This window comes from Artibeus jamaicensis, unplaced genomic scaffold (assembly GCF_021234435.1).
Source record: "Artibeus jamaicensis isolate MK-2021 breed Jamaican fruit bat unplaced genomic scaffold, CSHL_Jam_final contig_786, whole genome shotgun sequence".
Taxonomy (NCBI): domain Eukaryota; kingdom Metazoa; phylum Chordata; class Mammalia; order Chiroptera; family Phyllostomidae; genus Artibeus; species Artibeus jamaicensis.
In genome coordinates, this window is record NW_026521971.1 from 3,297,395 (window position 1) to 3,317,563 (window position 20,169).

Below are 20,169 nucleotides of genomic sequence, written 5' to 3' on the forward strand. Positions count from 1 at the left end.
GGCAAAGGAACAGCACGGGCAGAGGCTCAGCCACATACTGCACAAGAAACGCACACAGTCACACCATATTTGGCAGAAACAGGGCTCTGGAAACTCTCCCGCCAGCTCGGCAGAAGCATGAGCTGCCGCCACCCTGCCGGAAACGCGGGCATGGGCAGAAAGGACGGGGACGGTGATAACAGGATCCTCCCGAGCACCAGTCGCACGCCAGGTGCCATTCTAAGGACATGCAGGTCCTCCCACCGTTGCCGCCGTCATCGGCGCTGACTTTTTCCCTGCAGGAAAACAGTCTCAGACAGGGGAGGTCTGTTAGCCCAGATCACTGACGGAGCTGGATTCGAACCCACGAAGCCCAGCTCCTGGGCTGAGCAGCCTCTGGTCTGATGTCTCTACTCAGGCAGATTTTGTGCTCTCCCAGTGAGAGCTGGCCTTCCTGCCTGGTCGGGTGCCCACCCACTCAGGCCTCTGAGGGGCCGAGTGCTCTCTGCTTGTTACCTCCTGCAGCCCCCAGCGACCTTTGAACTAAGTGCTGGTGTTGGTTACCAAACCCAGATGAGGAAGGCAAGCCTTGGGGCAGCAAGGGATTTGAACCCAGATTCAGCTGACCCCAACTCCTATGCCCCGAACTTCCTCAGCAGCCTCTCTGGGTCTCGCCCCCTGCCTGGGAATTCCAGACTATGAGTAATTCAAACATGTCTGAAAAAAAATCAAAATCACTATAATTTCCTAAAGACTTTAATAGAGGCAGATCTTACTTCAAAACAAAAAAAATCTATCAGCAAAACTGCCGAGGGGCTCTGAGTCACTGTCTCGGGCTTCTCCCTGTTTGGAAGAGGGACTGTGTGGGAGACGACTCCCAGGCAGGGCCGGGGCCTGGAGTCCAAGGCTGGGTCCTGGCTTGGCCCCTCACGTGCTGTTCAATCTCGGGGCCGTGTCTTCACCTTTCCGGCCCATCTCCTCATCCAGAAGATAGGCGGGTTTCTCTGGGGGAGCGCCAACGCTGACTTCAGGTCTCTCTGGTCCGGGTTCCCCTCGCCGACCCCACTGCCCCCGCCCCCAGGGCTGCAGGCCTGTACCGGTAACACAGGCAAACAGTCCGGTACAGCCACTACCGGGCTCGGGTTAGCACAGGTTTCCATTCGAGTCTCCTTCCTCGGTCGCAGCCCTCGCCTCTCCTCAGGGACCAGTAGAACTGCTGGAAGTCCCTCGTCTGATGGTTCTCAGCTCCGACCAGGGTTTGCCGAAGACTCCAGCTGAGACCTCTTTGGAGTGAATGCATCGTCATCTTTCCCAGGGATAAAGGCGGTTTATGGATTCCTGACCCTGAGTCATAAATCCGCCAGAGACCTGCCGTGGCCGGGAGCAGCCACTCCCCCAGCCCGTGGCCGGCCTGCATGTGCTCGTGAATCATCGGCGCGCAGGTGCAGCTCACCTGATAGAGCTGGACCAGGCCCTGAAGAGTTAGGCGTACACGGTGCCCGTTTCACATGCCCTGGGGGAAGCCACTGGCTCCTGTGCTGGGCAAGATCACCGCTTATTTTTAATCAGGCCTGAGGTTCTGTATTGGGAGCACGGAGGCATAGTGACGATGACACACTTGTGGCGGCAAGACTGACACACTTGTGTGTGTGTGTGTGTGTCCTTAGCACGACCATGCATGTCCCATGGAGCCGTGTGCCCACAGCGGTGCTCCGGTAGCCCTGCGGGTAGGCGCTGTGTGTCCACAGGAACACCGGCCAGGCCTCGGGACTCTGGGCTGAGCGGGCTGTTTCTACACGAGGCAGAGCCAGGAAGCCCACCCCAGCCCAAGCCCATCGGACCCGTCGCTGCGCAGCTGGCTGGCGCTGCCTCTTCGCAGGGCCTGACCGGGCCTCCCAGGAGTGACTTCAGATTTCCGGAGGTGGGAGAAGGAAGCGTTCCAGATTCCCACCAGCATCCCTCGTGTGAGACTCGAAGCAGTGGGCCGGGGAGGAGAGCACAGGCCCGCACACAAGGCAGAGAGTTCTGGGAGGAGCCGGGGTGAGAGCACTCCTTCCTGCCGTCCAGAGGGGACTGAGCCTTCCCCCGAGGGGAGGCACTGCTGGGCCGCAACCCCCCAGAGGGGGACAGAAAGCACAGCCCTCTCCCTCTGGCCATTCCTTTTCTGGGGAGTGCCGCGAGACAACTCTGCAAGGCCCACCCGCCGGAATTCCCTGCCCATCTGGAGAGTAACTGTCACCTTCCCGACACCCACAGCTCAAAGCCCATTGTGGTGCCCCATAGGCTGTGTGACCCAGGACTGGCCGGGTCAGCAGCCTGAGGGTGGACCGTAGCTGCCCCACCACTTGGGTTAAGGCCAAGGTGGACAGGGCTGAGCGCTGCCTCCTGCTATCAAGCACAAATCTTGCTGGTTGGAGCTCTTGGATCCTGCTGCAGGGCAGCAAGTCCCAGCCGACTCTGGGCCTTGACCTCCAAACTGGCCACCTGGACAGGCGGAAGGGGCACCTGACAGATACCTGCCCTGCCTCCCGCCGCCCTCCACAGCAGGGTCCAGCTCAGACACTGGAGTGACAGCAGACCTTCTCCCAGGCCATCCTCAGTGGGGGGTCAACACCGTGAAGCCTGAAAAGACGTGAAAAGGGGCAGCTGCCTCTGTACTCTCCCCCAAGTGGCCCATGTCCCCATGTCCTAAGGCCAATGGGCAGAGCAGGGTGGAGCTGCCATGTCCGGGGCAGAGTACACAGTGATGAGGCCCCAAAGGCCCCTGACTCGGGGCTCCCGCCCAGGCCGGGGAGGGCTGGGCCACCGCAAGCCCATGCTCTGGGCCAGGCAGCCCTGGGCCTAGGTGACTTTTTGTAAGTGGTGCACTCGTGTGAGTGTGAGGCAGTCCCCATGGCGCACCACCTTCGGGTGAACGGCCACATCGACCCCTGGACCCCTGGTACCGGAGGTAAAAGCCTGGTGAGCAGCCCTGGCTGGTGCAGCTCAGTGGATTGAGTGCGGGCCTGGCCTGCGGACCAGAGGATCGATCGAGGTTCGGTTCCCAGTCAGGGCACAGGCCTGGGTTGCAGGCCGGTTCCCTGCAGGCCAGTTCCCAGCAGGGGACGCATGAGAGGCAACCATACATTGATATTTCTCTCCCTCTCTCCTTCCCTTCCCCTCTAAAGATAAATAAATGAAATCTTAAAAAAAGAGTTTAAAAAATGCATATATGGCTCTGGCTGAGTAGCTCAGTTGGTCAGAGTGTCACCCCGATGCACCAAGGTTGCAGGTTCAATCCCCAGTCAGGGCACATACAAGAATCAACCAATGAGTGCATAGATTAAGTGGAACAACAAATTGATGTTCCTCTCTCTCTCTCAAATCAATAAATAGAAAAAAATTTTTAAACCCTCCCTCTAGAGAAAAAATGCATATATGCAGGAAAAAGGTCTGGAAAGAAGTCCTCCAAATATTTATCAGGATTTACTCTGGATCCAGGAATTAGAGATTATTTTTGTCTTGTTTTCTACAATGAATATGTATTGTGTTTTAATTCAGCGGTTCTCCACCGGGGGTAATTCATCCCCAAGGAGACATTAGGTGACACCTGTGGTGTTGGGGGGGTGGAGGCATGCAAATGTTACCTGCCTCAGGTGGGTGGGGGATCGAGGTCGGCGACCTTGCCAGACATCCGACAGTGCGCAGGGCAGCCTCCATGACGAAAAGTCACCCAGCTAAAAACGTCCACAGTTGCCAAGATAGAGAAACCTGGAGAAAAACATCAAAACCCGTTCTGATGGGGAGACGGGACTGGGGAGGTGGCGGGCCCTGCAGGCAGAGGTGCCTGTTCCTTGGCTTAAGAGACAAGCCCTTCCCACCCACACCTGGATGGAGGTTTACGGGTTCACCAGCAGGCACACGGAGGTCTGGCCAAGGGGCCTGCAGCCCCCTCTCAGGAGGACCCAGCCCATCACTGAGGTTCACGGTCCCCAGCACACACCCCAAAACACATCACCGTCTGAGAACAAGACACTGACCCAGACTGGTGCTGGCTGTCAGGCCACCATCGCTGCCGCGGTGAGAGCCCCCAGGTCCCCAAACACCATGTCCCCAGCACTTTGACAATGGCACCCTCTTTTCTTTCAGAAAGAAACACGGATCAGAATGATTAAGAAATACAGTCATGATTTGACCTCAAAACTTGGTTTCAAAATTAATTTACAATAAAAGAAAAAGTCCATGCTAAATAATCTAATTACAAGTTCAGGGCCCAGAATGGAAAACATTTGGGAACACAAAAGGCCCACCGAGAGCTTCCTTAGCTCTGTTTTGCCTCCGAAGCGTCTCTATGGCAACTCACTGAAGGGGGGGAGGGGCTGCTTTTAAAATCAGATCATCAGGAACTTCACCCAGAATTGCCACAACACAAAACTCTTTTAAATAAAACTTCAGATGAGGAAATGGGGAGCACTTGCTTCCAGCCGCAGGTGAGCCAGATTCTTACTCCACGGGCTTTCCAGGGCCTGCCATTCAGGCCGCCAGGCAAAGCCAGCCTCTGGCTGGGCCTGGCCTGCTCTCTGGTCACCATAGAATGACCCCTGGATGAGAGGGGCCCTTGAACTTCTCAGAAGTTAAGCCCTCCGCTTCTCAGGGATGTGGTGAGGGGGCTGGGGCCCATGGCGTCCCTCTCATCCCCTTTCTCCCCATTGGCTCCTCTTCTCACCTGCACAGCCTGGCACAGCCTGGCACAGGAGGGCATCCTGTCTGCAGTCTCTAGGGCCCCTGCCAGGTGTGAAACAGCCCCCACACTCTCTCCAGAGTCAGCTATTCCCAGTCCCCTTCCTGGTCTCTCCAGAATCCGTGGTCCAGGCCCAGGGTTGAGGCTGAGGGGGAGGGGAGCCACTTATATCTCCCAGGCTCTGCTGGTACCTACAGCCCAGCCCTGAGGCGGACCCTCGGTCCATGCAGCAGGCCCTGTGTGCCCAGCCCTGCACAGAGGGCACAAGTGGGGAAAACATAAGTAGCTGAATGCTTTTTATTTGTCAGTTTAGACTTTCCTCCATACCCACTTGTTAAGGCCTTTTGAGGCCACTTGTGGAGTCAGGGAGTTCTAAGCGCCTGGGGTGTAGACCCTGCCGGAGGCCCAGCATGTCTCCAGGAGGAGAAAATGGGTCTGCCTGAGGTCAGGGCTCTCCCCAGGGGGTGAGCTGGGTGGAACACTTTCTGCAAGGCACAGAGCCAAGTCCCCTGCACATCGTACCCACCCACTGGGCTCCAAGGGCACCCCCTTATTTGCATACTGTTTGCATTCTATTTGGTTTGATGCACAGGATAGAAAATCAGCCCAACACTGGGCCCCAGATTATAGTGTCTAATGTCTTGCTCCCACAGCGGCAGCGCCCAGCAGAGAGGAGGTCCTGCCTGGGGCCTGGGACTCCTGCCTCGAAATGGCAGCTGCCGTGAAGGTGGCGGCGGCAGCAGGCACAGGTCTCACAAAACAAGACTTTCACATGTGACTCACACTCCGAGGGCCAGAAGCAAAATTACAGTGTGAAAGCCAGAGCCTGGTGCGTCTTCTCTGGGGAAGCCCCTTGGGCCCCTCTCCCTGTGACTCCTGTAAAAGTCCTGGCACTGCCCAGCACTCTGGAACCCTCCAAGGAAGTGCCATGCTCCCCTTGCTAGGGTGGGCAGGGGCCGGGCCCCCTGCTACTGCCCCCCAGGGTTCCAGGTCTGGGAAAATCTGTTTGAGCAGAGAAATAGGCAGAGGAGGGTTCGTCCCTGGGGGAAGCCCAGCTGGGACTACTGAGCAGCTGCTGCCTCCCAGGCCCCAGGGGCGCTTCACGCTCCTCTTTTCTCAGCCTGGCCTCCTCCTTCCCCTCCACCGTGGGAGCCATGACACACTCTTTCAATAAACCCTTATTCTGCCCTAGACCACTGAAGCTGAGTTCTGTTGCCTGTGGGCCGGAATTCTAACCGGCACATCCCTAACTGTGGTGGCAGCATGGCCCGAAGCCCTTAGCAAAGGCCACCTTCAGCTCCAGACACAACCCAGGGTTTTAGCCCCCTGCCCCCCTTCCCACACAGCAGCCTGGCTCCAAGTCCCGTGCCCGCTGGCTACCAGGGGGCCAACCTCGGGTTCTGGGCCCCCAGCTTCCTCGCCTGTAAAATGAAGCCGTCAGTTGGCAAACACAGGGCTGGGGCGCAGATCACATGAGATAAGGGGGAGCCAACACGGGGACTCAGCAAACCTTAATTTCCTCGAATCGTCATATTTCTTTGTTATTATGCCAGCTTTCTATTAATTCATCCGACTGCTTCATTTCACTATTATCTTCATTATTATCATTAGAAGAATTTAGAAGAATAACATGGTACAGCCCTGGCCAGTGTGGCTTGGTTAGTTGGAGTGCCATCCTGTAACCGAAAGGTCATGGGTTTGATTCCCAGTCAAGGAACATACGTGGGCTGCAGGTTTGATCACTGGTCAGGGCGCATGTGGGAGGCAACCAATTGATGCTTCTCTCTCTCCCTTCCTCTCTCTCTAAAGGTAATGAAGAAATGTCCTTGGGTGAGGATTTAAAAAAAAAAAAGAAGAAAAACATGGTACACTCACACATTAGCAAAGCAACCATAATATTCTCCACTTTACAGAGAGGGAAACTAAGGCCCAGAGACAGAGTCACTGGGGGGGGGGGGCTCCTAAGTCAGACACCCTGGGCTCAAATACCATCCCCGCACTAATACGTGGTGTGACTGAGGGCCAGGTGACTTGCTCTCTCAGAGCCTCCGGGCCCCCCTCTGTGACGTGCAGGCAGTTAGCACACCCGCCTCACAGGCCGGTTGTTAAAAACCGCCCAGAACTATTACTTGCTTTTTTTTTCAGATACGATGATGGCTCTGTGGTTGTGTAGGAAAGTGTCCATATTTTTAGAAATATATACTAAAGCATGCAAAGGTGACATGATAGGATGTTTGGGACTGTCCTTATACTATTTAACTAAAAAGAGAGAGAATGTCAGTTGAAGAATAAAAAGGAGAGAGAAAGAAAGAGAGAGAGAGAGAAGGGTGCATGAAACAATATGGCAAAATCTTGATAACTGTGGAATCGGGATGATGGGTCAGATGGGGGTTCACTGTATTATTCTCTCTGCCTCGGAGATTTTCCATTAAATTTCCGCCACAGACCCCGGTCTCCCAGCGCTGTTGTGAGGCTCTGCCCACAGGAGGCACTCCATCAGCTCCAGCGGCGCCAATACTGCCGCTGTTCGCTCCTATCACCCTCCCAGCTGGTGCCCCACCAGGGCAGAGCCTGGATCCCTGACCCCCAAACTCAGGGTGTGGCCTCACCAGCTGTGCCACAGCTCTATCACTGACACTGAATGCACGGCTCAGGCAAGACGCTAAGGAACTCTCACGAAGCCTGTCACCTCCTTTAGGACCCTGTGAGGGACCTTATTCTAAAAGACCCTCTTCTGAGTCTCTGTTGAACCCACACATGTGGCTACCAGGCCTGCTTCAGAGCCCCGATGAGAACCCTGTACTACTCCATGATGACCGAGGGGGATAAGTTCTGTCAGTGACATCCATTGCCACCATCGAGTATGCAGTGGTGGCACCTGTAGGGGAGACAGGGACCCAGGGACCTAACAAGCATCACCCACCATTCCTCCCGTCCCTGCAATTCAGACACAGAGCCACCACCAGGGGGAGCCTGTGTGCGTCCCCAGTGGCTCAACCTGGGAATGGGATGCAACCCAGGACTGAGCTGAGAGTGGAGGCTTCCCAAGGAAACGCCTGGTCACGCGAGGCCAGGGTAGTGAGTGAACGGCGGCTTGTAATGGAGCAATCTCCCGAGCTCCACCCGGCCCGCAAGTTTTTATTTCCATCTGCATTTTAAAGATAACATTAAATGGTTTCTTTTTATTACAAAAGTAACTCATGCTCAATACACTAAGTGGGTACTTTGGATTTTTGTTCGTTTTGTTTGGTTGCATGTTCCAAGATTTCCTGAGCTTAGGGCAGATGACTTTTAAATTCTTGGCACTGTGGAGTAGAGGAAGGAGCTCAAATGGCCTCTGAGACCCAGGCAGGTCCTGCCTCTTGGGGCCTCAGTTTCCCCTGTCTGCATGTTTGGGGATCCTGGTGATCTCCTGATCTCCTGAGACTGAGCTCTAGCAGCTCAGGAGATCAGGAGATCAGGAGATCTGCGGGAGCCATCCTGCATACACGTGACCTCTTCTGGACTGTGGCCTGTAACCAACCCTAAAAAGCAAACGCTTCTTGGGTAGGACCCTGCACCTGTCCCAGAGTGAGCCCCGATTCACCTTCTCCCGCCCTCTTCATCTATGGCCATTGTCAATTCTTTCAAAACAACTGTTGGACAAAAAAGGTTGACTCCCACCGGCTGCAAGTCTTTCTAAAAGAAAGGGTTTATTCAGTCATGGCTAGCAAAAAAAGTAGAGTGGTCTTGGGGGGGTGGAGTCTAAACCCCCAGCAGCACGTCTGGGTGGGAAAAGCCCCAGGTCCATTGTCCTGGAGTTTTGCAAGTACTTTTTACTTACCGAGTAGGGGAGAAAGATGCAAGCTATTCTGAGAGGATTTACATGAGCAGTAGGGGGGCGGGAGGCGTGGGCTGGAGAAGGTGAAGTGGGGCTCGTCTGGGACCGTGCGAAGAGGGCTCACAGGAAGAGGCATCTTTCCCTGAGGATTAGCTGTGGGCAGCAGATTGGGAAATTCATTTGCAAATAGGAAAAGGAGGCTCCCGGGGCCCAGTGGTGCTTGTCTGTTCTCTTTTGGGTAATCTCAGACATAGCCACCTGGAAGTCGACCCTAAATCCCAGGAGATACACTGGCATGTGAGCAGTCTCCTGGCAGAGCTGGGCCACAGCGATGCACAGGCTACCTGTCCTGTCTCTTTCTCTCCCTCTCCGGCACCTGTCATTTAGGTCTAGTATATGGTTTTTCCTCGCCGAAACTTACATCTTTCTTCCTGCTGCTTGATGTATGAAGGAGCCTTTCAGTGCCTGGAGGAGGGGACATGTTGTCTTTCCCATCCATCCCTGCAGCTGGCAGTTTAGACTTCAAGCCCCAGGGCTTGGTCCTTACTAATATGACCCAATAAACCCTTCCTTTTACATAGAATTTTTTTTTAGATTTTATTTATTCATTTTCAGAGAGGGGGGGAAGAGAAGGAGAGAAACATCAATGTGTGGTTGCCTCTTATGCATCCTGTACTGGGGACCTGGCCCGCACCCAGGCATGGGCCCTGACTGGGAATTGAACTGGTGACCCTTTGGTTCGCAGCCCGCACTCAATCCACTGAACTACACCTTCTTTTAAAAAGGCTTTCAGCTTTGGCTGGGCAGCTCAGTTGGTTGGAGCAGTACCCTGATACACCAAGGCTGCAAGTTCTCCGCCCCCCCCCCCCCCCCCGCCCCCCCCCCCGTCAGGACACATGCAAGAATCAACCAATGAGTGCATGAATCAATCAACCAATGAGAGAAACATCAACCAATGTTTCTCTCTCTCTCTCTCAAATCAGTAAATTAAAAAAAAAAACAACAAATTGAGTTAAAGGCTTTCAGCCTTGGAAATTCAGATGCATGTTGAACACTACCTCCGAGGGCCTGTACAACCTCGCCCCAGGCACGTAATCACACCAGGCTCCTGCCCACATAGTGTAATTCTCTAAGTTCCCCTTCCCCCAGCTCACACATCGCTGGGGCTTGGACACCAGTCGTGAGCGAGACTGGCCCAGACCTCCTGCTCAAGCATCACCGCTCTGTTCCCGGACTAGCCTGAGAACGGGTGCCCGGGGCACCTGGGGGACTTTCTGTGAGTGCAGAGGAAAGGCCGAGGTAGCGTTTCCCACGCTGGGGTGCAGGCTGCTGTGGGCCTGTCTCACGTACAGGTTCCAGTAATAAAAGGGGTTTTAAGAGCTTTTGACTGCAGATCTGAATCTCACCTTCTAATGCAAAATGTTAGAGCTCAGCCCCACAAACAGGAGTAGTTCGGCATCAGCCGGGTCCCACCCCTATTCTCTTGTGAGTGGAGGAACTTGGGACTCCTGTCCTGCCCCAGTTTGGGTTCTGGGTGCAGGGCTGAGCTGGAGGCAGGGGCATCTCCCAGGTAGAAGTAGGAATTCAAGTGAACCTCTGAGACCTGGTGGCTCTCAGCTCTGCAGACCTGTCCTTCCAGACACCAGTCATCAAGCACCAGCCCCACAGTCAACACGGAAGGCCGGGGACCGGCCCAGCCCCGGCCCACGGCCAGGAATCCATCACAGCAGCCTGCTGCAACCAAGAAACCTCCACCCAACCAGAGGGGCTGCGAGTCTCAGAAAGGGAGTTTTTGGCCACAGACCTAGTCCCACAATGAATCAGGATGAGCAGAGGCCCCATCCCCCACCTTCTCAGTCTCTGCCAAGTTTCCCAGGGCACTGCAGGCCCCCCAGAGTGAGGTGATCTTCTTGACACAAAGGGAGCTGGATGTGCAGGGCTGAGGCACCAAAGTTCCCACTTCGAAAAGCACCCAGTTCAAAGGGGTGCACTACCCCTACTCCAGCCATGGGTCTGCCCTGGGGGTTCCCTTGGCCCTTTGAGGGCAGGGGCTAGATGAGAGGTTCAGGGGAAGTTGCTTTTATAGTCGCCCAACCTGCCTCCTGCTTTAGCATCTGCCAAAACCATGGGCTGAGAGGAGAAAGAAGAGAGGAGAGGAGCTCTAAAATTCTACACACAAAAGACAAAGCTTGACCAGCAGGGGAAAGCCTTGAAGGAGTCAGTAACAATAGAGCCGTGAACAAAGAGTAAAAAGAGCAAAGCTGACGAGGAAAACCGCAGTCGTCAGCAGGGGCCCACCAGCGACCCGAAGGTGCAGAGAAGCACTTTCACCCCCTGCAGAATGCAGGCTGGCTCCTGGCTCCGCGGGTCCCGAGCCAGCTCAGAGCCTGGAGGGGTGGGAAGGGGGCGTCCCCAAGAGGCCACTGGTGCTCGGTCTCCAGGAACCAGAGTGCCGCTCCCCCTAATGAGGCAGAGCTCCTGTGCCCTGTCTCTGGGACTGAGACTTGGACCCGCCCACCCGACAGAGAAATCCTAAGGGCCTGGTCCTCTCTGTCTATCCGGGCTCCCAAGAGGCTGGGAAGAACTTGCTTCCTAAATGAATGACCCTCAGCACCCTGTCACCCCTCTCCCTTTAGAAGCCCTGGTGGGTGTGTCTCTGCCTCTTAACCATTTCTGAGGAGCACTTCTGGGCTTAAAGAGGCCATTGGTGGCCTCTGCCAACTCTGGGTTCCTTCCGCCTCCCCTGCAACTGTCTGCATACAAGGATAGGGGAGGTGTCTCTGGGGGCTACAGAGCTAATCTGGAGCCTTGAGACCCGGCTTTGAGCTATGTGACCTTAGGCAAGTCATTTCCTCTCTGTGGGCTGCAGTTTCCTCATCTGCAAGATGGGGTTGAAAGACCTTCCTCTCTCTCAGGGCTGTTGGGGGAATCCGACGGGATAACAGACGGGAAGGACGTTTGTGAACAGTGAAGCCCAGTGCTAGCATCTGGAGACATTCTCGAGTCCAACACGCATTCATGAAACATCCGCTTTCTGCCAGGCCCTGGCTCAGTCCAGGGGACCCGGTCGCGGGCAAGACAGAAGGCTCCCGCTGGGACAGAAGGGATGGGGGCAAGAAGGGCACCCTAGGCCCGCAGTCCCCCGCAGCACACACACACCCAGAGAGACTGTAGGGAGCCCAGTTCCCGGCACTTGTCCCTGGGGCTGTCTGGGGTGGTCCAGCTCCCTCAGTGGTGTCACCGCGGAGGCAGACATAGCCAGCCCTAGAACACTGGCTGCCTCCAGGACCACCCCCTCCCCCCCACCATGCAGATTACTCAGCTGGAGGAAGCAGGACTGCAGTTTGTAATCGGAGCCACCCAGCAACATTGCCACAAATTAGTCAGAGAAATTTCTCCCAGGCAGACGGGGAGAGGGGGCTTCCAGCCTGAGTAAGTGGGGGTGGGGAGAGGGGGTGGGGCTTCACTGAGTGCCCCTTGCCCGAAGACCTGCTGTAGCCTTGCTCCTGCGAGCACTTGACCTCCCCAGAGGTGCTGGGGCAATCTCCGGGGGCTGGGAGGGGGGCGGGCGGAGGGCAGTGCGGAGTGGCTCAGGGAGTCGGAGTCCAGGACACCGACCACCCTGAGTTTAAACCTTAGCTCTGCCTCCCACCAGCTGTGTGATCTTGGGCGAGGAACCTGACTTTCTCGGACTCATTTCCCTAACAATAGTATTTTCAAATTCATTAGGCTTCTGTGAAGACTCAACAAGGTGGTTGATGTAAAAGCCCCTTGCATATTAACAAGCTAGGCATAGATGAGTTGTTCAATTCATTTTTGTCTATTTAACAAATATTTATAGGGTACTTACTATGGGCCCAAAACTATTTATTCCAAGTACTTCACAAACACTAACTCGCTTAAGCCTTACAAGAACCCAGTGAGATGGGTATTACCATCATTCCATCTTACAGAGGAGAGAGCTGAAGCCCAGAGAGGGAAAGTGACCTGACCAAAGTCACGGAGATGCCCAGTGGTGGAGCCAAAATGGAAACCTAGGCTCTTTCCTCTCCCACTTCCTCCCATCCCGCCCTTTCCAGCCTCTGACTTTGGAAGTTGAAGCAAGCGAGAGGAAGCTGACTGAGGAACGGGCCCCACCCCACCGCCGAGCTCTGTCCTCCCCGGCCCCGCAGGCCTGAGCAAGTGCCCGGGCGTGGAATGGGCTCCCGGTCCAAGCCCCTGGCCTTTGCACTAAGCTGCTTCCCCAAAAGGCGATGCCGTTATTATTAACCTCCCTCCCCCATGTGATCAGCCTGTCACAGAGACCCTTCCCCCAAGCCCCCAGCTCCAATTTGGAGCCAGAGATGGACGTTCAAGCCTTTGCCCTCACACTCACCTCACAGCCGGTCCTTGCTCAGACGCCTACAGCAGCTCAAGTGGGCCCAGTGTGGGTAGAGCCACACAGGAAGTACAAGTGACTGCCCACAGCCTGGGAGAAGCCTTGTGATAGAAACCCCACCAGTGGCTTCCCTCCCTTGGGAGCCCCTGGCCTCTGCTCTCACACCTCTGGTGACAGGGAGTGCAGGGCTTCTGGTGGAGGCCTGGGGGGGCCACGGGTGGCCGGCTCTGACTGGTAGACCAGCTAGATGAAATTGCTCCTTGGTGTCATTTCCTCCCATTAGTCCTGTCTTTGCCCTTGGGCCCCACAGGCCAGCCACTCCCTCTGGCTGGCAGACATCTGGAGATGGCCATTGCTTGGCAGGAGTCCCCACTTGGCCTGAGTACTTGGTGGCCTCAGCCTGGTCTCAGAAGGCAGGGTTCCTGGTGCTGAGCCCCACTCCCGCCCCTACCCCGTCCACCCCATGACCAGCAGGGCTACAGGAATATAGGGACCACCTCTGCTAAGTGCTTCTAAGGGCCTGGTCCCAAGCACAGCCTCGCTGCCAGGGAAAATAACCGACATTGGTCACCACTTAGCAAGTGCCTGCTCTGCCCTGGACACCGTGCTCCGTGTTTGACCAGCAGGGACTTACCCCATCTTCCCAGCTCTCTGAGACACGTATTATTTTTGCCCTCATGTAAGAGATGAGGCACAGAAGGCTCCCAGAGGGAGGTGACTCGCCCAAGGTCCCACCCACAATTAGTAAGTGGAGAAGCCCCAGTTCACACAGAGACTGTGAGGCTCAAGGCCAGCTCTTGACCCTCAGCCCACAAACATAACAGTGGAAGAACAAGAGACTCACAGGAAACAGACTGAATTGCTCACAAAGTTGAGTGGCTCCTACTCCAAAGGCCACGAGAGTTGGGGGGCGAGAGACCCCTGTGGACGGAGAAGGCAGCATGGCCCCCCCGGAGGAGGCAGAAACCACATATGAGCCTTCACCAAACAAGGCGTCTCAGCCACCGTAGGGTCCCCAGCAAAGAGCCCCCCTGGGAAGAGCCGCGGAGCTGAGCTGGGTTGACCCATTACATAAGAGCTCCACCCCAGGGGCAGCATGCGTGGCCTGTGTTGGCGCTCGGCAAGGGTGCAGGTAAAGTTCCATCATCCCAGGAAGCTGCGAGTCCGGCAGGGCCGGGGCGAAGCCTCACTACGGCTGTGATGACCAGTGTGGAAAGTAACGCTTGCTAATTTTCTCCATATCAGAGACACAAGCCAGAATGCATTCTGGGATAAGGAAAACTCGTCCTGCCTCCCGAAACCAGGGGTATCAGCATTTCCCACAAGGACTTTCGGAGGAGCCATGTTCTTTGGAAAATTATATATAGAAAAACAGTTTCATGGTCAAATACATTTTGGAGGTACTCGGCCGAAGGAGCCGAGACAGGATTTCTCTTGGGCAGGGCTTCTCAGAGCCTCCACTGGCTGTGGGCATTGGGCGTGGCAGCAGCCGCGGCATCCGGCGCAGGTCCTCTTGGGAACCAGGATGCAGGCCTTCCGCTACCAAGTTCCGGGGAGACCAGTGTGCCCCCGGTGGCACGTGCCAGCCATTCCTGGCTTGCCTTTGCTGCTGACGCCTTGGTGCCTTTGACTCCAGGCCCTTTGCCGTGGAAACCCAGGGCTATTCATTTCTCTGGTGAGTAAATCCCAGCCACATTCATTGGGAACATCCTAACGAGCCCTCCGAAGCTGTGGGGTAGCTCTCTGTCACCTCTCGCTACCAGCACCCCTCAAGCCAATTTGGCCAAACTCCCTGGGGTTTCATCAGGGATAGCTAACATCTCACTTTATTATTAAGTTTTTATTTGAAGAGCAATTCTTGGCTATGGCACAAAACCGGGGGCGGGGTGGGGTGGCTGGTAGGGGAGAGAGCCCACTGAAGACAATAAAGAAAGGTGACCCCAGTCCTGGCTGGTGTAGCTCAGTGGATTGAGCGCGGGCCTGGGAACCAGACAATCGCGGTTCAATCCCCAGTCAGGGCACATGCCTGGGTTGAAGGCGGTTCCCTGCAGGCCAATTCCCAGCAGGGGACGCACGAAAGGCAACCATACATTGATGTTTCTCTCCCTCTCTCCTTCCCTTCCCCTCTAAAGATAAATAAATGAAATCTTAAAAAAAGAAAGAAAGAAAGGTGACCCCAAACCCTTCCTGCTTCATTGTAAGGCAGCTGCCCAGTCCCAGTGGGGGCATCACAGCAACTGTGTGTCCTTGCCACTCTCAGGCCAAAGCCACCCACACGCACACACACGGAGACACACACAAACATGCAGTGAAACGACACAGAGTCTCCAGAGAGCGAACTGTGCTTCTAGTAACAAACCACAGTCTGCCCCTGGGACGCCTGACCAGCCTGTGCCCTGAGAGGAGGCTTCGCCGCAGCGGGCGCCCCTGCCCCCGGCCTCCCGGCCTCCCGGCAGCGCTCGGCAAGCCCGGACAGGATGCCCGGCTGGCTGGTGGGCAGGGCAAGACACCGCGGGGAACCGCTCCCCGTTGTAATTTACCAAATCCATCTGGGGCTCCTTTGAGCCATTTTCTGGAAATGCTACATTTCAAGGGTCTCCCTGTTAGAGAAGGTCAGAGTTCATGAGGGCCTTTCATGTTAAAGGAACTTGAAAGAAAGGAAATGTATATTTTCAGCTTTAGCTGTGATTAAGAGGGCTCAGGCCATGAGAACACTCAAATGATTTACATGACGTTACATGAAGAGCCAATTAGCCTAACAACTTCCGAAAAACTTCTAGCTCAAGAGCACCCATTTATTAGAGCACTCAGAATGTGCCAGGCGTCATGCTGCTGAGTTCTTTCCTGGGGTACGTGATGCACCTCCACCTCACTCCCCAGGGGGAGGCAGGCTCAGGTGTGATGCCCATTTCACGCATAAGGCAGCAGAGCCTCAGAGAGGGGCAGTGATTTGTCTGGAGCCCCCCCAGCTAGTAAACGGCAGGGCAGAGGTGCAATCTCGGGTCTGCCCAAATCCAAAGCCAGAACTCTCTTGTTCCAGCCCTCAGTCCGTGAGAGCCCTTCGTCCGGCATCCAGCATCCGAGGATAGCACAGGCCCGCCTGGTTTATCTGCATGAAGATGAAGCTGGTGATGCTAAATCTCCAGCCCTCCCAAATCTTCGCAAGTCTAGAAGACTCTGGGGCCTCCCTGCAGCTGGCCCTGGCCCACACCTCGCAGGTTCCATCCAGGGTGCAGCCACAGCAGTTCTTAGTCACCTCTCTGTGGAAGAATCCAGGGCCTATTGTCTCATCGCAGCATCTGAGTCAGTGCCCTAAGCAGGCAGTCCAGGGTGGGCCCAGCAGGAGCTGGTCCACATTGAGGCTGCTCTGACTCAAGGGAGGTGCTCAGGACCCTCTCACCCAGCGAAGAGCTGGAGCCACCCCATCCAGACTAGCCAGGGAGATTCTCCAGTTCCTCCTTCACGCAGCATGAGTCACTCGTAAAGCACAAAATCTATCGGTGACCGCTCACTCATCAGTGTTTGTCTGCCGAGACCACAAAGTAGATAAGGACCCCACTGAAACTGTAGAGGTCAGAATGGAACACTGGTTAGGGTGTGTGCCCCGACTGATGTGGCTCAGGGGGTTGAGGGTTGTCCCACAAACGGAAGGGTCACAGGTTCAATTCCCAGTCGGGGTACATGCCTGGTTTCCAGGCTAGGTCCCCTGTTGGGGTCGTGTGCGTATGGACTCGAGAGGCAACCAGATGATGTTTCTCTTCCCCTCTCTCTCCCTCCTTTCCCGTCTCTCTAAAAATAAATAAAATCTTTAAAAAGAAAGAAAGATAGAAAAGTTAGGGTGTGGGCTCAGGAGTCAGACCACCTGAGTTTGGAATTCTGATAACCTCGCTTCTGAGCTGTGAGACCTTGGGTGACTCATTCAATCTCTCTGAGCTTTGGTTTCCTCATTCATAAATGGGCATAGTCCCTATGTCATAGGGTCGGTGTGATGATTAAATGCGATAATGTGTGCAAGGCTCTTGACGTGATGCCTGGTACATGGTGATCACTCAGTAACAGGAAGCCACTATGTGGATGACGATGACAGAATCAGTGCTCACCAGACAAGGGGCTGCTACAGGGCCCGCACCTGCCTTGTGGGGACGAGCCCAATCTCCTTTTCCTCGGTTTTTCCTCTCTGCCGCTCCAAGCCCTACATCGCCTTCCAGGCCCAGATGAAGTCTGCCTCATCCAAGAAGCCAGCCTGACCCCTGGATCTCATCGAGCCTGAGCTCCTTCTGCCCAGGGTTCATATAAACCAATCCAGAAACAAACTTGGCTCTAACAATTTCTCAGCTTCTCCAGCAGCCAATGCCTCCTGGAGTGGCCTCCTCAGCCCCTCCCCTCTCTACTGCCTGAGCTCCGGGTTAGGTACTCGGGCCTTCAGGCTGATGTCAGTGTGGCTGTGGATGTCTGAGACTCAGCCCGTCTCTCCCTCCCTTACCCCTCCCCACACACCTGTTCTCCCTACTTACCTGCCCCCTCCCTGGTTCCACCCGTAAGGGTAGCGGTTCCCAGACTTTGGGATTTCAGAGCCCCAAAGAAATTTAGGGGCAGGAAAGTGAATGGAGAGTTGTCAAGTTTTTCTCTTGCCACATAAGAACATTAAAAAAAAAAAAGAATTCTCACCATCATTTCAGTATAGAAAGGCTGTTTTCACATCAATAAAACAGAAGGGTCATAACCTCTGATTAAAGGCTAATACTTTAAGCTGAAAAACACTAGCCCTCTTAAGAAAAACAAACTCACTCACTGTTGCCCTGACTTCTCTCCTTTCTCCATGGACTGGAGAAAACTTCAGCTCCCTCTGGCCTGTGTCCCCTGGGACCTCACAAGTCTGGGGAACTTGGTCCTGTAAGAGGCTCCATCCTGCTACAATAGGGTCACCTGAAGAGCGCAGAAGACTCCCAAAGCCTTTGGATTAGGCAGATCGGTATTCCCACTGAGCTACAGCAGAGGAGGTTTATCCCAATGCCAGACCTTACAACTTCAGGGGCTGAGGTGGGGGCAGGCCAGGACCCCTCCTCTGGCACTCTGCGGAGGGACTGGGCCACGTCTGGCTAGAACCCCTCCCCCCACTCTAGAGGGGATGAGATGAGCCGGAGCAGCAAGCTCACACCAGGAAAGTTGCCTGGGGGAACTTAGTTCGTCTGGTCTTCCCCACCACTCACTCGCCAAACTGAGCACCAGTGCCCACCTCTACCATCTCCACCCCTCCTCCTGACCCCCCCTCGCCCCCGGAAGGGAGGAGAAGAAGGCACTCCAGCCTTGAGGTGGGGGTGGGGAGCGGACCGAGGCGCAGATACGATCTGAACGCGGGGAAGGACGGCCGGGCCTCTTTGATCCGCAGCCAGCCAGGCTGGGCCCAGACGCGGAGGGGCGGCGCGGCTCTCTTCCGGCCCGACTTTGCACCGCAGCCAGGGGTCCTGAGACTCTGAGTCGTAGAAGCGTCCAAGACACACTCCCCTCCCAAATACCTTCTGTCCCGGTTGCTCTCGGGAGAGGTGGGATCGTCTACACTGAATCCAGCACAGGAACTTGCTGGGGGCTGCGGTTCACTGCACAGTGATCCAAAGGGGCCTAGACTCCGTGGTTGAGCTGAGGCCAAGCGTGCCGTAGAGGCCCGCGCGGACTCGACCCCGGGTGCCCCGTAGAGGCGATGGAAACTGGCGGTTCCTGTGCTCCTCCCGGACTCTCACGCCTGGATTTTGCGAGGGCCGGCTTGGGACAGACCCACAGTCAATGGGCTTCACGGGAATGCGACTTCCCGGGTTAAATTGCTTCGCACGACTCAACCCTCATCGGAATCCCGCGGCCCACGTGGCTGACCAAAGCCTGGCACCACCGGGCCGCAGGATCTAGGTGTGGAAATGAGTTGGAACTGTCATGGGAGGGAAAGGATGTGACTGGAAGATCCCTATGGTGGGAGGGGGCGGGGCGGGGTCTGTCCTCCAAGTCCTCTAGGCTGTGTTCACGCCTCGGAGCCACCACATGGCTGAAAGGCAGTCACAAATGTGATGTATGAGCCCCATATGCAACAGGCACTCAATAAATGTGTGGCGGGTATATGCTTATGTCCGTGCTGTGAGGGGGGGATCTGACCGGCATAGGTTTGGAGAATGGGGCTTTGAGGAGGCCTAATACTGCCGGCCCGGGGGTGGCCTCTGAGCAGTTCCAAGCTCTAGGAAATCCCCAATTCCAAGCCCAGAACGTCCTGGGCCGGGGGGCACAGAGGCAGTTCACACCTTGGCTCCAGTTCCAGGACACCCAAAGAACCTAGGGGACTTCTAGGCGCGGGGCGGGAATCCCCTAGTGAGGAGGCAGGGTCGGAGTCTCCTTTAAAGTCCCCGCATTTTTGGAGATGGGTGATGCTTTTCAAAGTCGTCCAGTCCAACACCTCTCTCTAGTTACAACAGGGAGAGCGAGCCCTTTAAGACTATACCCACTGGGCGTGTCCCCGCCGCTCCCTTGAAAGGAGGGGCGGGGCATCTGGGCCCCGCCCATCACCCTGGCCCGCCTCCATCGCCCCGCCCCGCCCCCCGCACTCAGCCGGCGGTGCCTTTGATGTTCGGACCCGCCAGCTCTCCTAGCCGCTGAGTCCGGCGCCCGCGCCCAGCGCCCTGCGCCCGCAGCCCGCCCAGGCGGAGTCAGCCCGCGCTCCGCCCGCCGCGCTTCGAGCTCGGAGGTCCGGACTCCGGGCTCGCCGCCTCCCGGGCCGGCTTCGCGCCCCTCACTCCTGCGCCCCGCGCCCCAGCGGGCGGAGCGCACCATGCCGCAGCTGGACTCGGGCGGGGGCGGCGCAGGCGGCGGGGACGACCTAGGCGCGCCCGACGAGCTGCTGGCCTTTCAAGACGAGGGCGAGGAGCAGGACGACAAGAGCCGCGACAGCGCCGCGGGCCCCGAGCGCGACCTAGCCGAGCTCAAATCGTCGCTAGTCAATGAGTCCGAGGGCGCGGCGGGCGGCGCGGGGGTCCCGGGGGCTGGCGCCGGGGCCCGTGGCGAGGCTGAGGTCGGGGCCGAGGTGAGCGCCGGCCCGCACCCGACTCCTTCCCCGGGGCCACGGCCCTCGAGGTCCCCGTTCCCTGGAGCCCCGCTTGTCCCTAGCCCCGAGTCCCCAGCTTTTCCTGCGCCCCTTACGGCCCTTCTTAATCTCTCCGCAGGCTATCGGGCGGGAACACACTTCGCAGAGACTTTTCCCCGACAAACTTACAGAATCTCTGGAGGACGGTGAGT

General features: G+C 56.3%; 1 protein-coding gene and 1 long non-coding RNA gene across 4 annotated transcripts in view; one reads left to right on the top strand and one right to left on the bottom strand.

The window, feature by feature from the left end:
• Window positions 1-417: 417 nt before the first annotated feature.
• On the bottom strand, window positions 418-13,310 carry LOC119037609 (uncharacterized). The gene is made up of 3 exons (XR_005080246.2): window positions 12,895-13,310; window positions 8,523-8,672; window positions 418-3,729 (listed from the first exon to the last, which is right to left on the bottom strand). It is a non-coding gene; the product is annotated as an uncharacterized LOC119037609 (long non-coding RNA).
• Window positions 13,311-19,495: 6,185 nt separating this feature from the next.
• Window positions 19,496-20,169, top strand: part of TCF7 (transcription factor 7) — a 31,534-nt gene continuing 30,860 nt past the window's right edge. For all 3 annotated transcript variants that reach the window (XM_037129861.2, XM_037129860.2, XM_037129862.2), the window contains exons 1-2: window positions 19,496-19,957; window positions 20,097-20,163. In XM_037129861.2, coding sequence (XP_036985756.2) covers window positions 19,706-19,957; window positions 20,097-20,163 — 319 coding nt within the window. In that variant the 5' untranslated portion in view covers window positions 19,496-19,705. The remainder of the gene's footprint in view (window positions 19,958-20,096; window positions 20,164-20,169) is intronic.